This window comes from Actinia tenebrosa, unplaced genomic scaffold, assembly GCF_029948245.1.
Source record: "Actinia tenebrosa isolate PJP-AT-01 unplaced genomic scaffold, QUT_ActTen_1.0 PGA_scaffold9__36_contigs__length_13948895, whole genome shotgun sequence".
NCBI lineage: Eukaryota > Metazoa > Cnidaria > Anthozoa > Actiniaria > Actiniidae > Actinia > Actinia tenebrosa.
This window is the reverse complement of record NW_028292586.1, coordinates 2307857-2322431: the sequence shown is the minus strand read 5'-3', so window position 1 is coordinate 2322431 and position 14575 is coordinate 2307857. Positions and strand designations below refer to the sequence as shown.

The 14575-nt window shown below is 38.4% G+C and overlaps 1 protein-coding gene across 1 annotated transcript in view; it reads right to left on the bottom strand.

The window, feature by feature from the left end:
- Positions 1–14575, bottom strand: part of LOC116300312 (uncharacterized) — a 47610-nt gene that overhangs the window by 14523 nt on the left and 18512 nt on the right. Inside the window, exons 3-12 of the mRNA XM_089024800.1 lie at positions 11124–13559; positions 10459–10526; positions 9753–9827; positions 9358–9459; positions 8937–9035; positions 8400–8498; positions 7721–7819; positions 7382–7462; positions 7102–7188; positions 6080–6178 (exon numbers count right to left, since the gene is read on the bottom strand). Of these exons, the coding sequence (XP_088880926.1) occupies positions 6101–6178; positions 7102–7188; positions 7382–7462; positions 7721–7819; positions 8400–8498; positions 8937–9035; positions 9358–9459; positions 9753–9827; positions 10459–10526; positions 11124–13559 (3224 nt within the window). The 3' untranslated portion in view covers positions 6080–6100. The remainder of the gene's footprint in view (positions 1–6079; positions 6179–7101; positions 7189–7381; positions 7463–7720; positions 7820–8399; positions 8499–8936; positions 9036–9357; positions 9460–9752; positions 9828–10458; positions 10527–11123; positions 13560–14575) is intronic.

The window sequence follows — 14575 nt, the reverse complement described above, 5'->3', positions numbered from 1 at the left end:
AAATGGAGAAAACAAAATAATTTTATCGAAACAATCTCTGAAATAATCAAAGTCAAAATCAAATTGGAATTTCAACATTAGGTAGTAAAAAATTTGAAAATTGGTGCATTAGAAAGATTTTTTTCTCTCCATCAAGGAACGAGTTCGTTTTTGGACCTCTGTTCTTTATAGTTTTTCTAGATTCTTTAGCCGACAATTCATCATTTCTTCTATAAACAGCATAGCATAGTTGAATTTTGAACGACCAAAAAGTATGCAATAATGCTATTTTTGGTTCGTTTCTAATGTCCTATGAGAAGCCAAAAAATATGCATGTTTGAAACGGAAGGAATAGCGACTTTAGTTTTAAATTGATATGTGTTATTCGACTTTAGCTTTAACAATATAATATTACTAGTCTTACTGACTTCATTCATCGGGAAAAGCCATATATAGTTAGGAAGCCAATTAGGTGTTGTTGAAAGAATGCTGAAGTAAGCAGTTCTGGACACTAAGCATTTCATCAAGGATAATGGTAAAATATTAGTTTTATTACTTTTGAAATCGAAAACCGCGGGAAAAGAAGAAAGAAGAGCAGAAGGGAGGAAAAGGAAAAGAAAAAGGAAAAGGAGAAGGAGAAGGAGAAGGAGAAGGAGAAGGAGAAGAACAAGAAGAACAAGAACAAGAACAAGAAGAAGGAAAAGAAGAAGGGGAAGGACAAGGAACAAAGTCAAAACAAAGAAAAACAAGAGGTGAAAAAGATTGGGATAGAAAATGGAAAGACAGAAAGAAAAAATAAAGAAAGGATTAAATCGATGCTGATTGACAACCTTTCATGTGTTTGTTTTCCATATATTCTGCTTTAACGATTTCCCATGATATTTTCATGTTTACTTGAGCCGGATTACAGTCACATTAGAAACGTCCTCCAAGACCCACTTATTCAGTATTCCCTATAAGTGTTTTTCAATTTTACCATTTATTTTGATAACTTAATATCTTAATGTCATCAAAATTTAATATCTCTCTCTTTGAAGTTCTCATATTAATGTGATCCTATTGCCTTTAATCGTTGATTCACAAATAGTTCCTGATTAATTCACTTAAATTCTAATTCGATATTATTACCAACTCGATGGTCCTCGCGAAACAGCACTGAGTTTTGATTATACTCATTCTTCATTTTTTTCAAAAATCTGTGAAATCTTTATAATTTTATTCGTACTAAAACTGAAACAACAGCAATTAACAATGTAAAAATAAAATATAAGTCGCCTTATTAATCTTTTAATCGTTCTTATCTTAAAAGAAAAAACAATCCATTAAAATCCATTTATTGATTTTTTTTGCTCTTGGTGAAAATTGAAAGCCCAATCTTATTTAGTCGATAAAGCTAGAGCGAATATTTTAAGAAATAGTGGAATTTTTTTTTCGATTGGTAGAAAATTTAAACGATCGATTACACGCATATATATCAATCGTTCAGAAGCTGATTTTTTGTTTTGTTTTGTTTTGTTTGTTTGTTTTTTGTTTTTCTCGGTTCTTCGTGCTTTTCTTTTCTTTCTATCATTTTTGCTACTTTTTTCTTTCTTCCTTTCTCTTCTTCCTTTCTTCCTTTCTTTCTCTCTCTCTCTCTCTATCTCTCTCTCTCTCTCACTTTCTTTCCAATCAGGTCATGTATCAAAGAGAATCATACATATTATATGATATCACAGTTTCAATTCACTTTGCCAGTAATACTAGTACGTATTGTATTCATTCAAACTGGTCCTTCAGCTGAATTCACAACCGTCTCAGCTGATACCACGAATCTGAATAAAAATCCCGAAGGAGCAAACAACAGAACAAGATGTCATTCAGGTTCACAAGTAAACTCTACGAAACAGTTGCAACAACTTTAGCATTAAAGTTAACTTGAAGCTAAACAAAACAACATTGAATTTGGTTTTAACGGTACGTGTTTATTTAGAAGGGGCTTGCGAAATTTGACTTTTCAGCTAAAAAAATAAATGCATTTTAGAAAACTACGATAAAACTCTTTCTCTTAAATTTTTTTCTTTCGAAACAACACTTCACTCAGCTTCTAGGAATTATGTTTTTCTGTTAAGCTAAAAAGCCATTTTTGTTTTTTTGATGGATAATTCCGAGAACAGACAGAAACTACAAAGAAAGTAAAGACTTAAAATAAAAAGTACAAAAAATAATCAAAAAAACCCTCTGGCAATTAAAATAAAAATGGTATCATCTTAAATCTTAGAATAAAATATACAAAAGTTAAAATTTATTGTGCATAAAATAACATCTTTTTTTAGCCATTCTCAATTCAGTCACTATTTTTTTCGATACCCAAGGAAAAAATCTTTTAGTTCCAAAAAATTAAAAAAACTGCAATTCAGAATGATACTATACTATCTTATGACCATTGCGAATTCAATGACAATTGAAAATCAGTATCAAAAGACATTCACGCTTTGCTAATAACAGCCATTAGTCTAGTCTACAGACGAGTAGTGGTAATCAGAAAAAATGTGACAGCTTTTAAAATAATACATTTTTTTGGTTTTCGGCGAAAATCAAATACACGGAATTAAATGTACTTTGAAAATTGGATGCTTGCTATAAAAAAAAGATAATCAATCAAGAATTTAAAGTTTAACATGCTAGTAAGGTCGATAGTATAGCAGTCTTAAAGGAATGATTTCAGAGTGTTAAGAAACTTCAGTTTTTTTTAAAGTTGTCAGTCTTTCAAAGTTAAAAACGCAGAAGGTAGGGGGTAAATGGTTGACCTATTTGCTTCAATAGCACTTATCTGGACCATTAGAAAGTCCACTTCACAAGCTTTTTAGAAAGATTTTAAGTTTTTATCTGGCGAGCCATTTCAGTGAGCTTTCAGAGCAATGTGTAATCCATTTGAGACTGTGTGGTTATCTAACGTTATTATTACAGAACTATCGAGATAATGCGGAAATGTTTCAAGAAAAACAAAAACACTTAGGAACTGGAGTTCACTTTGAAAGGGAAATAGAATTTCATTAAGCGTTTGGGATAGCCTAAGGGGTCGGTAAAAGGATCGAGCTAAAAATGACATCACTTACGTGATGGTTGTCACTCTTGTAGTATTTGTTACTAGTATTGTGTGACTCTCTTTTTGCAAAAAACTTAGAACGAAATACGTGATACGGGATATTTCAGTCTAAATCTATCGGTTACGGGATATTTGAGCTAAAAATTGAGGGATACAGAATGCCGGGTTAGCGAAAGGAATTATAGGGATGCTGAAAATGAAGATACGGGATTTTTGAGGGAAAATATCGGGATACTGGATGTCCAGCCTCCCTCTTCTTCCACTCCCTAATACAGCCTTAAAATAAAAAACTTATAAGCGACAAAAAAAGGGAAGGTGAATCAAACTAAGACTCGTTCCAAATGTTAAAGATTATATTTTCTCGGACGACAGGTCGATATGGGTTCTTAACTACGGCGCATGCGCAATGAGCCTCATAAATCACTAACCACGCATAAGATCAATAATCCACTTAACTTACTCATAACAGTTTTATATTTCTTATTAAGAATGTCACAATCTATGACTAATTCTATGGGAATATTTTACTGACATGACCAGACCTGGCAATCATAGAGTTATTGACTCTCTCAAGGTCTCAAGCCACACACATAGCGACTGTCGTCCAGCGCGCGACTTGCTAAAAAAAAACCTAAGTAACCGAGAGAAAAAAGAGGAAAAAATATTTTGAAAAAGTTTTAAAATCAAATTATTTTACTTAATGTTTGTCACTTGAAATTGGAATAGAGATTAAATGTCGAGTCGAAGGATCATGGAAGCTTGGTTCCGAAGAGTTTGTCGTCTGTATTTTGTTGACATTTGGTTCGAGGAGACGCCATGCTTCTTAGTTTAATGGCTATTATCCTGTAGACTAACGCATTTTAGCGCTAGATAAAATGTGTCCATTTAGACAATGACTTTACATTTGACTGTCGGGGCTTTATGCTCTTGAGAAATGGTTAAAAATTGTTAAAAAGTTGAAAATTAAATCCGCAATTTCTCAGAATATGAACTTAGGAAGTTTTTGAAGCAGATGAAAGGAACTTGCGAGTTACAAAATTGGCGTCATGTTTCGATCATCCTCTAAAAATCCAATCTATAGATAGTTAGCTAGTCAAATTTATTGCTGTGTAGAGTAACCGGTGCCAAAGCTTTCACAACTAAATTGCCCTTCAAGGGTTTTGGCTTCGGCATCTTTGATTAACAGGCTTTTAACGTTCATGTTAAAAAGATATATTAATGAAAGTGCTTGTTAGATCATTTTTCTTAAAGTGTCTTACCCCTGGCTCGATGCAGCCCGACTGAGCCGCATTAAAAGGTTCACACACACAATAAACTCCTTAATGATAGTCTTTGTGATGTAAGAGTTAAACGATAAATGTTCACTCAGCTAATGCACCATCTATCAGCATTTTCAATTACCAGATAAAACCCACTTACTAAAATGGATTGATTGCGATGAAAAATTGTGTCAATAGCCTTATATTATTAACAGTTCTAGAACAACTGTAGATGAAAATTTATTACCCCTCAACATTTGATGGCAATAAATTGGACAGAAAATATATATCTGTTGAATTTAGGGGTCTTTTTAGAGGGCTCGCATGCCAAAAAACGTACTAATAAGACAAAACAAAGCGTTTGATGGCAGTAAGAGAAATCTCATTTGTGCGATATAGAGATATAATATGTGAAAGGAAAAACAGGTCATTCGGTTAATGGTGCATTAAGCTAAAAGTATATCAACAGTTGTTTTGAGTTGAAATAGCACTTAACTCTCGTTGTGACAGCCATCATGCTAGAATCATCCCGAGCGGGGGAGGGCACGATCTATTTTTGTCACTAGCTCAGTGAAAAATACGCCCTCTAAAAAAACTTTAATTAGGGAGGAATAATCACCCAACTTTAATTTAGAAATTTCTTTATGTTTCTTTTTCAATGGTTTTCACGTGTTTTTGTTTTTGTTTTTTTTTTCAAAGTAAAAAGTGTCTGCGAAAGTTTATTGAAATGGGTGAAAATTTGTTGGATATTTGTCTCTAAAACTTCTTCAAACATACTCGGTAAACGATTTCTGTGAAATATCTATTTAATTCCCTCTAACTCTCTTACTCTCTGCAACGAGAAAAAAATATTCGTCTATTCGAGTACATAACTGACAATAGGCAAGAAAAAAGAAAAGTCATATTTGTATGAGTGTACATATATAATTCTTTATTCTTTTCGTTTTTTTTTTTTTTTTCTATATATATATATTCTTTGAACGAACCCAATAATAACCTTTGAGTTTTTGGCCAAAACGTTGTTGATTTATTTATATTTTTAGCCCTTTCAGCTTATACAATAAGCCATCTAATTTTCTTCGGTTAAAGGCAAAAAAGGGTTGGTATCGTCTTTCAAAACCCATCATTTCATGAGTAATTGCAAACCAAGAGATTACAGGATTTCAAAACCTTTGAAAACCCTTTTACGTAAGCTTTACTCACAAAATAAGCAAGTTATATCGAATTACTCAGCTTAAAAGGCTTTTTCTTTCTCGTAAAATTACAGATAAATAGCTTTGAAGAGATGTATTATGATTTATTTGCGAACTCTATGCCTGGGCTTCCTGTGGAATAATCTCGGCACAGGAAGCCCGTGACGTGATTTACAGTAAGGCGGTATTTGTCACAGTGCGCAGTGGTTTTAATGTCTTCGAACATAATCATTCCAAAAAAGATTTGAAATTTCCCATGATCGTCTGCATCGTATGGCTAATGCATTATGGGATATTCTGGTGTGCACGCATGCATGACGTCATTGTGACGTCATTGACGCTTTGGTATACTAGACTTGATCGAACTAGACTAATATCGAATTTAGATCGAATTTTTTCGTTGCAAAAACTTAGGCATATACACGTCTATATAACTGAAATTAAAAGGCCACTGGTCGAATAAAATTACGTGGCTGGGATCCCTGTGTATAGATGTTGATAAAAAAGTGCCGATGTGGAATTCCAATAATATTACATATTATTTCTAGTTTACAAAAACTTACAGATCAAACGTCTCTCATTGGTTATTGTATGACACATGTTCCTTTCTTGTTAACGTCAGGCTTACTCCTTGATCTCCTAAGGGTTTTCAGTGAGGTAGCCTGGTACAAGATTATGTAGGAATATTGTAAACATAGTTCATAAACTATGGTTTAAATTTGGGTAGGTTTGGATGGTGTGTGGGTTTGATCCTTTTCCCGCTACTGATCACGTGGGTAGACTAAGTTGTTTTTGTTGTGCACGGATGCTGGGGTCATAGGTTTTATCCCTTTCCCCGCTACTGATCACGTGAGTAGACTGAGTTGTTTTTGGTGTGCACGGATGCTGGGGTCATAGGTTTGATCCCTTTACCCGCAACTGATCACGTGGGTCGACTGAGTTGTTTTTGGTGTGCATGGATGCTGGGGCCATGGGTTGGATCCCTTGACCCGCCACTGATCACATGTGAGTAGACTGAGTTGGTTTTTGGTGTGCACGGATGCTGGGTCCATGGGTTTGACCCCTTGACCCGTCACTGATCACATGTGAGTAGACTGAGTTATTTTTGGTGTGCACAGATGGTGCGTTCAGGACTTTGATCCCTGGACACGACATCAACAAGTAGAATCAACTACTTCGACGATACGGCGGCCATCTTGCCAGGGGGCAAAACATAACAAAGATGACAGAAAATATATAAAGTTTCGTGTGTTTGTCTTTCTCTTATGGGTAAAGGTGACCGATTTGTCTTAATTCATCTTGTGTTGTATTCTATAGTGGTGACCTGTTAATATCAATCGACGTCATTACTATAGCAAAGCTTTATTCACCCCCTGGACGCCCCCTAACGCCTTGGGATCCAAGATGGCCGCCTTATCGTTAAAGTAGTTCATTGCTTGCTGGTTTCAATTCTACACTGGTTCGAGGGTGTTTCTCCCCACGAGTTTCAGCTAAACTTTTCTTTCTCTTATGAACAGAGTTTAAATCGATTTTGATATCAAGTTTCTGTCGTACTTCCTAAACTTATTTGAATCTATGCCCTTACCTTTGTAAGATTAGGTAACGAGGTCGCAGTTGTAAGACGCTGTATTCTCTGCTTTCTTATTTTCGCTTTCATATTTTTACGGGTTTTCTAATGCAGATAAATAGTATTGTAATTAGAATCACGCACACACAGTTCAACTCTTGTAGCTATCCCGACACAAAGTAGGGTTTAGTCAGTGCGCACGAGTGTGGTGTTATTGTACACATAGTTCAACTCTTGTAGCTATCCCGACACAAAGCATGGCTCACAGTGCGCGCGGGTTTATTATTTTTCAGCATACCTTATCAGTTGACTTAAGCAACAGCTTTACGATATCTTTGTGACGGCAGCGATAGGCGATTTCCACGGCCGACTCACCATCCTTAATGAACGCAAAATGATAACTATTGTCATGATTACGATACCCAGAGCTCTAATTCTAGTTATAATTAAGGACGTTCGGGTTTCTAAATCTTACTAGTTTTAAGATAATTTTCAAGAGAGCAAATAACAAGATTGTGGCCGCCATGTTGGGAGACAACGAAAGGAACCATACAAAGATCATTTGTCAAATTTGAAATTTGAAATTTGTCAATCCAACATGGCGTTTGTGACGTCACATGAAAACGAGCAATGATACCTTATTTAGAATCGAATCTTCGGCACCAAATTGCAGCAATACCTCTACCACCTTGGTTTTGCCTCGCAGGGAGGCGTATTGCAGTGGAGTTCTACCCTCCTTGAGACAGAAAATACAAGATAATAGGCCATTTTAGCTTGGGCATAATTTTACCCATTTCAGACCAAAACGTGTCATTCTTTGTATACATATTCATGTGTCTTCTCATGCTTAACCGTTAAACAAAGAAATGCTACTCTAGGGAATAACACGTGGTCCGAAATGAGACAAAATTATGTCCCAAGCTAAAAAGATGAAAATCTAGTTAAAAAGCACTGAGGTCATGGAACGATCTCCCAGTAGACAGAAACAAGCGGGACACCGATTTTTGCATCATAGTGATCATGATGATGATGATGGACGAAAATGACGCCAATAATAATACAAGGGGTGGCTTGGAATCATTCGCAAAAGGTCTGGCAAGTTACTGACTTTGCGCAAGTCTACACTAACGAGCAAATCAAGTTTACTTTTTCTGAATTGCTGGGTTTCAATCTGCTGATGAAAGTCTTTGAGTCTTAACATCTGCTCCAAATGGTGATGAAACAATGACCAACATGTGCTGTCAATCAGAAAGAATTCTATCGGAAAACTTGCGATTCTGCTGATGAACATATCTGCAGAAGTTAGTAATAATTACCTCATCGACGCAGTTCATTTCAGCCTCGTTGGAGAGAAGAGCATTGATAACTTGGTGTTTCCCGCTCCATGCTGCTTCATGAAGGGCCGACTTGCCGTACTGAAAGAAATGTACAAATTGTTGTTTTGTTTTAACGATTGCCTTAAACACGACAAGGTAATATAGGCTCTTCAACAATAAAGGCACGATTACACGGAGAAAATTTTCTCTGCAACTTGTCTCGCAACAGCGTTGCGACACAAGTTTAAAGAGTGTTTACACGGTGCAATGGAGACAGTGTTATAACACAAGTTGCATGGAGCATTGCAGCGGGTATCCTACAGCGTAATTTTAAGAAAATGTTGCGAGAAAAGTTGCTGCAATTGTTGCAAAAGCTAGAATTCGTTTCTACTTTTGGCAACGATTGCGTCTTCCGCTTTGCACCGAATAAAACACTCTGGCAACTTGTGTTGCAACGCTGTTGCCAGACATGTTGCAGAGAAAATCGCAGAAAAGCGCAGTGGTAGTTAAAGTTTCCCTTTTTTAAGTTTCCCTTACCTTGTCTTGAATATTCATGTTCGCCCCGTGATCGATGAGGACATGGATCACTTCAAGATGACCTTCTCTACTGGCGACCATTAATGCCGTGTGACCAAACTAATGATAAAAAGGTAGCGTTAAATAGACATTTGATAGAGTGTTTTGTAATCACTTCCAAGAAAGTGAAGTATAAAAGACACGGTCGCCAAGTTGGTTAAAATATCAAAAGAAACCAAGACCAAATCTTTTGTTCAAGTCAACCAACATGGTGGCTATGACGTCACATACACAAGGACAAAAGACACGGCCACCATGTTGGTTGACATGATAAGGATCACCAAGGCCAAATCATTTGTTCAAGTCATCCAACATGGCGGCTATGACGTCACACGCACATGGACAAAAGACAGGGCGGCCATTTTGGTTGATATAACACTACCTCATTTTTGTAGTCAACGTCGACGTCTTCTTCGAGCAAGTTTCGTACTTCTTCTTCGGCGCCCATTTTCGCGGCAATGAGGAACTCCTTGGACTTTTTGAGCTGAAACGAAAAGGAAGGAACAGAAATCGCACCTTGAGTTCACTTATACGACGTCGCAGAAAATGGATCGTAGAAACGGGAAATGCTTTCGCGACAACCACCTGGTCACAAGCTCATGATGAAAGACCCCTTTACACTAAATCCCTATCTGTCGGAATACAACAATCTAAAATATTCACATCAACTGAAAAGAAATATTTCAATCCTCAATGAATTTCTTCTATTTTGACGCCAGATTGGGAATTAGTATTAGAAGTACAGTCTTATACGTATTAATTTCAAAAGAATAATACCAGTATCTCCCATTGTTTCTCTTCGGCTGACCGGATACTTTCTTGTAACTCCTCTCTGCTTAGTAATGCCTCTTTCTAAAAGAATAATAAAAATACGTTACTATGACAATGATACGTTACTATGACAAAAATGACCTTTAGAGCGTGGAAACGAGTATGGTGACGACATTGCGGGGTGGGGTGGGGTTAATATGAATGCTCTTTATTACCACCATCCATTTAACCCTCCACGTGGATTCACAAGTGACGATACCATCTTGGTGTGTTGGTAGAAATTTTAAATGCATTTGCGCAATACCTTGGAAGGCTAGATGATCTAGTTACGCACAATGATTAGTAATATAACCTACGGTTACTCCTTCTGCAAAACCTAACAAGCTAAATTCTAGTTGAATCTGGTGAGTTAGCCATGCCCTGACTTAGATCAGCCCAGAGGTTGTTTCAAGGTTCAATCTGTGAGTTAGCCATGCCCTGACTTAGATCAGCCCAGAGGTTGTTTCAGGGTTCAATCTGTGAGTGAGCCATGCTCTGACTTCGATCAGCCCAAGTTTTAGGTCATTCCAGGGTGTCGATAAAATTTGAAGCTTACAGAATCCTGTTAGAGTCAATAGTGAGTCTCTCTTTTTTCTCTTTTGTACCACTTTACTATTGTTATTAACCCTATGAGAGGCAAAGGGAGCCCCAACACGGGTTTCACATACATTACCTCTTTATAAATGGAGGTGACACTCTGTGAAGATAACAGCGGACTTTTGGCTTTCATGCGCTTAGAGTCTGCAAAAAGAAAAAAATACAGAATACGCATCAGTCGCGGTTGTATCTAGACACCCCTAGAAACAAAATTAGATACATTAAGGCTCGGTGCATTGTGGTCTAGCTTGGGTACCAACAACACCATATAAGGCACAGTGATCGAAAGATGTTAGTAACCAAGCTAGACCACAATGCACTATGTTTATTATCTTAGAAATAGCCAACCAATTTTAGTGATCACGGTAAGCTCTTTTACCGTACCTCCAACATGGCCACCATGCGGCTATCCTTCGATGGGCATGGTAACATTTAAAATACCAATAAGTAATAAACCTTTTTCGAGTTCCAAACTACCGCTGTGTTTCTTGATTACAGACTCATTTGCTCAGGCTAAGCCTCAAATCAGTGTCTAATCACTCGCAAATACCAACGGTAAGTAAAGAATGCACAAGTTCAAAAATACGAACACTTTGAGACTTGACGGACCTTGACTGGAACACGTGAATATTCTTCAGAAAATCGAGGCTTAGCCTGAGCAAATGAGTCTGTAATCAAGGAACACAGCGGTAATTTGGAAATCGAAAAGGATCTATTAATAAGTAATCGACCAACACTCACCAAGACTGACAGAACTGAGGGACAAGTACGATTTTCTGATCATCGCCTCTTGATAGTCAGGTGGAGAGCAGTACTGTGGTGCAGCCTTAAACCTCACACTATTCTTATGTATATCAACGAAAACGTTGTCTTCCAGAACAGCCTCACTTTCGTACTTGGACATGTTCGTGCGATAGTCGCTATGGTTACCGTTGTTGCTTCGTCTAGAGTCGCTCCATCGGGGTTGAGGCGTACTCAACATGTCGTCATGCTGCTTGGCATGTAGGCTTGGCATCGAGCGGCTTATTTTGTCTGATCTGAGGACAACAGACTGGTCAGCGGTAAAGAATCCGCTGGACGAGCTGCTTGGCGTGGACTGGCGCACAGCTGCTTGTCCATTTCTTTCTTCTAACGACAGGCGTGACGTCACAGGGGATGGTTCGGGTTCTGGTTCAGCCTCCATGTAACTTTCATGACTAGTCCAGTCGTTTCCATAGTAACTAGGTCGTTGATCCTCGTCACATCTATGGTTACTAAACGACATATCTGCATGGTTGCTAGCGACTTGTTCGTTTCCATAGTAATGAAAACTATCTTCATAGTAACTAAGTCTTTGATTATGATCATCATGATAACCTGTATGGTTGCTAGGGCATTCTCCGTCACTATAGCGACCAACACTATATCCTTGGTAACTCAGTCCTCGTCTATCTTCAAGTTTATCCGGTATACGATAGCTCGTAAAGTTGCTTTGGACTTGTTCATTTCTATGGTAACCAACGTCATCACCATGGGAGCTTGATCCCTGCTCATCCCCCTGCCAGTAACCTACTGGTCTCAAATCATTTCCTTGAAGGTGTTTTTTAAGTAGATTTGGTTTCCTTTCTTGAACGTCTCGTTGCGCGTCTGAAGAACTCAGAGGCGATCTACCATAAGCATGTTCGAGCTGGTTTTGTGGGTTTCTGTCATAGCTAATCTCAGTCGTCAGCCTCGGTTGGTACCAGAGAGAAGGATGTTCATCAGTTTCTTGCTCATTCTGGCTGACATTTCTGCTCCAGTAGAGTAACTCTCTTTCATGGTCGCTGTCAAACAGCGTTGGCTTTTCAAAAGAGAACTCTGTTTTCCGTGAAAAAAGAATGTCTTCTTGATCGCTCCTCGGTGACTCTCGCGTTAAGCTTTCCCTTGGTGCACCATTATCCAGGTCGCTGTTAGGACGAAGAACATCTATCTCTGATCTTTGTGAATATTTAATTCCTTCTTCATAGCTTTTGGGAGTCTCTCGCGCCAAATTGTACTCTCTTGCAGGATAAATGGCATCTCCATAATGACCACTGTTAGATCCAGGACCATCATTCGTAGGGAAGGGACTCGAAGCATCCGGTGGCTCGAATTGGTCAGAATCATTTGACTCTACCGACCGTGCCTCACGATTCTTTGAGTACACTTTCTTGGGAGAGGAATTCTTATCCACAAAGAAGAACGCTCCATACGAAAGCTTTTCTGATTCCTCCGATGCTGCACTCGTTGAGTCTAGCTTAGGAGATGCGCTTATATATCCATAATTGGCACGCACCAGTTTAGGGCCAGTATTTGTATTAACGCCTTCACGATAAGTGCGCACTGAACTTACGCTGTAGTTGCCTTGACTACGGGAATTCATATTTGAAGAATCATCTTCATTATAAGGGCGCACTGAACTAACACTGTGACTGCCTTCACTTCGGGAATTCATATTTGAAGAATCCTCTTCAAAAGGGCGCAATGAACTAACAATGCGGTTATCTTGACAACGGGAATCTATGTTTGCAGATTGATCACTTCCACCATAAGGGCGCACTGAACTGACACTTTCGTTGCCTTGGTAACGAAAATCTTTATTTTCAGAGTCATTGTGAGGTATCGAAGCTTCATACCGTTCTCTTTTTGTGTGTAGTATTTCGTTTTGGATGTCGTTGAAGTTCTCGTCTTTAGCGAGGCCTCGAGGTTGGTAATCCTGATAAGAGTGGTGCACAACATTTCTTGTTGCAATATCATTGTTGTTCATGTCCTCATACGCGGGATCGCAAAGCTCACCGAAATCGCTGCTCATCGCAGAAGAAATACTCAAGTCAGACCCTGTCAACTTATTCTTCTGCGACCAAGATATGTAATTTTTATTTTTTATCCTTGAAAAATATATCCCCGTAACATGCGCTCGCCTGAGCTGTATCGAGGTGTCTTCGTATTGAAGTGAAGTCCTAATGTTTTGCCGTACACACTGGGGCACCAACACACATATAAGCACGTCCCGTTTCCCGAGGGATATACCCATATACACCATATATTCTCTTGCGGGACTATCGTCAGTCTGTGGGATGGCAAAAACTTTCTTTAAAGTGTTGAAAATTTCTGCTCGACGCTTGGAAAATTCGTGGAAATTGTAGTTAATTTTAATCCATAGAGGGAAAAACCCGAATTCTGGAAAATAAAAAATATATATATATAAGTAGTATAGGGAATGGGGGTTCCAGCGCAATCTCAACACGGGGTAAGACCCGTGTCAAAAATCCACCTACGGAAACAACCCACTCCAAGTGTGGTTGGGGGCAACAGCGCAAATATGTTAGTCTATATATGGAGTGCGAAGATTGTAAAGAGTTTGTTTATGATTTCTGTGTAAAGTGCTTGAAACCCAAGTTTGTACCTACTAAACCAAATAAGTATATTTGTTGTGACAAGAAAATGCAAATAGAAGACGACACGTCAGCACAGTGTTACGAATGTGGTAAGAATATTCGTAATGCCGTACCAAATGCTACCAAAGAGCAATATTACGCCAATGGAGGTCGTAAGAAGACCCCATACAAAAGAATAAAATACTTCCGAGACTGGATGAGTCATATCCAAGGTTTACATCCGATATATTTAAGCGACGAAGTAAGGAAGAAAATCATAGACCATTTAGAAGAGCCAACCCCACAAAGTCTACGGAAAACGTTGAAAAAATTAAAGCTAGGGAAATATTACAAAGCTATTCCCTATCTTTTGTCTGAAATTACCGGTAAGTCTATTCCCGAGGTTTCTGATATGACAAAAGCCGAGTGGATGTTTTGTCGGCTGAATAAGGATATTCCTTATTATCCTGATGTAATTTACGAAATATTTTACAAAATAGACCCCAACCACCCCCTGTTAGGATGGATTCCGAGAAAATAAAAATGCAAAACTGGCGTTTATTTTGCCAGAAACCCCACTGGGAATGCATCGCGCAGAACACCAAGCTATCCCCAGTGGGGTTTTTTGCATTTTGGGCTTACGGGGCTTATTTCATCCCGCGCCAGAGGCCCTCTAGTACGTACACATATATCTTTCTTACGACCCACCAGAGGGTGAACTCCGGACAGCGTCCCGAGACACCCCCTGACTTTTCCAACTTTTCCTCACGAAACCCCCCATCGCGGGGTTGAATCGCACTTTCTACCCCTCCCCCCACG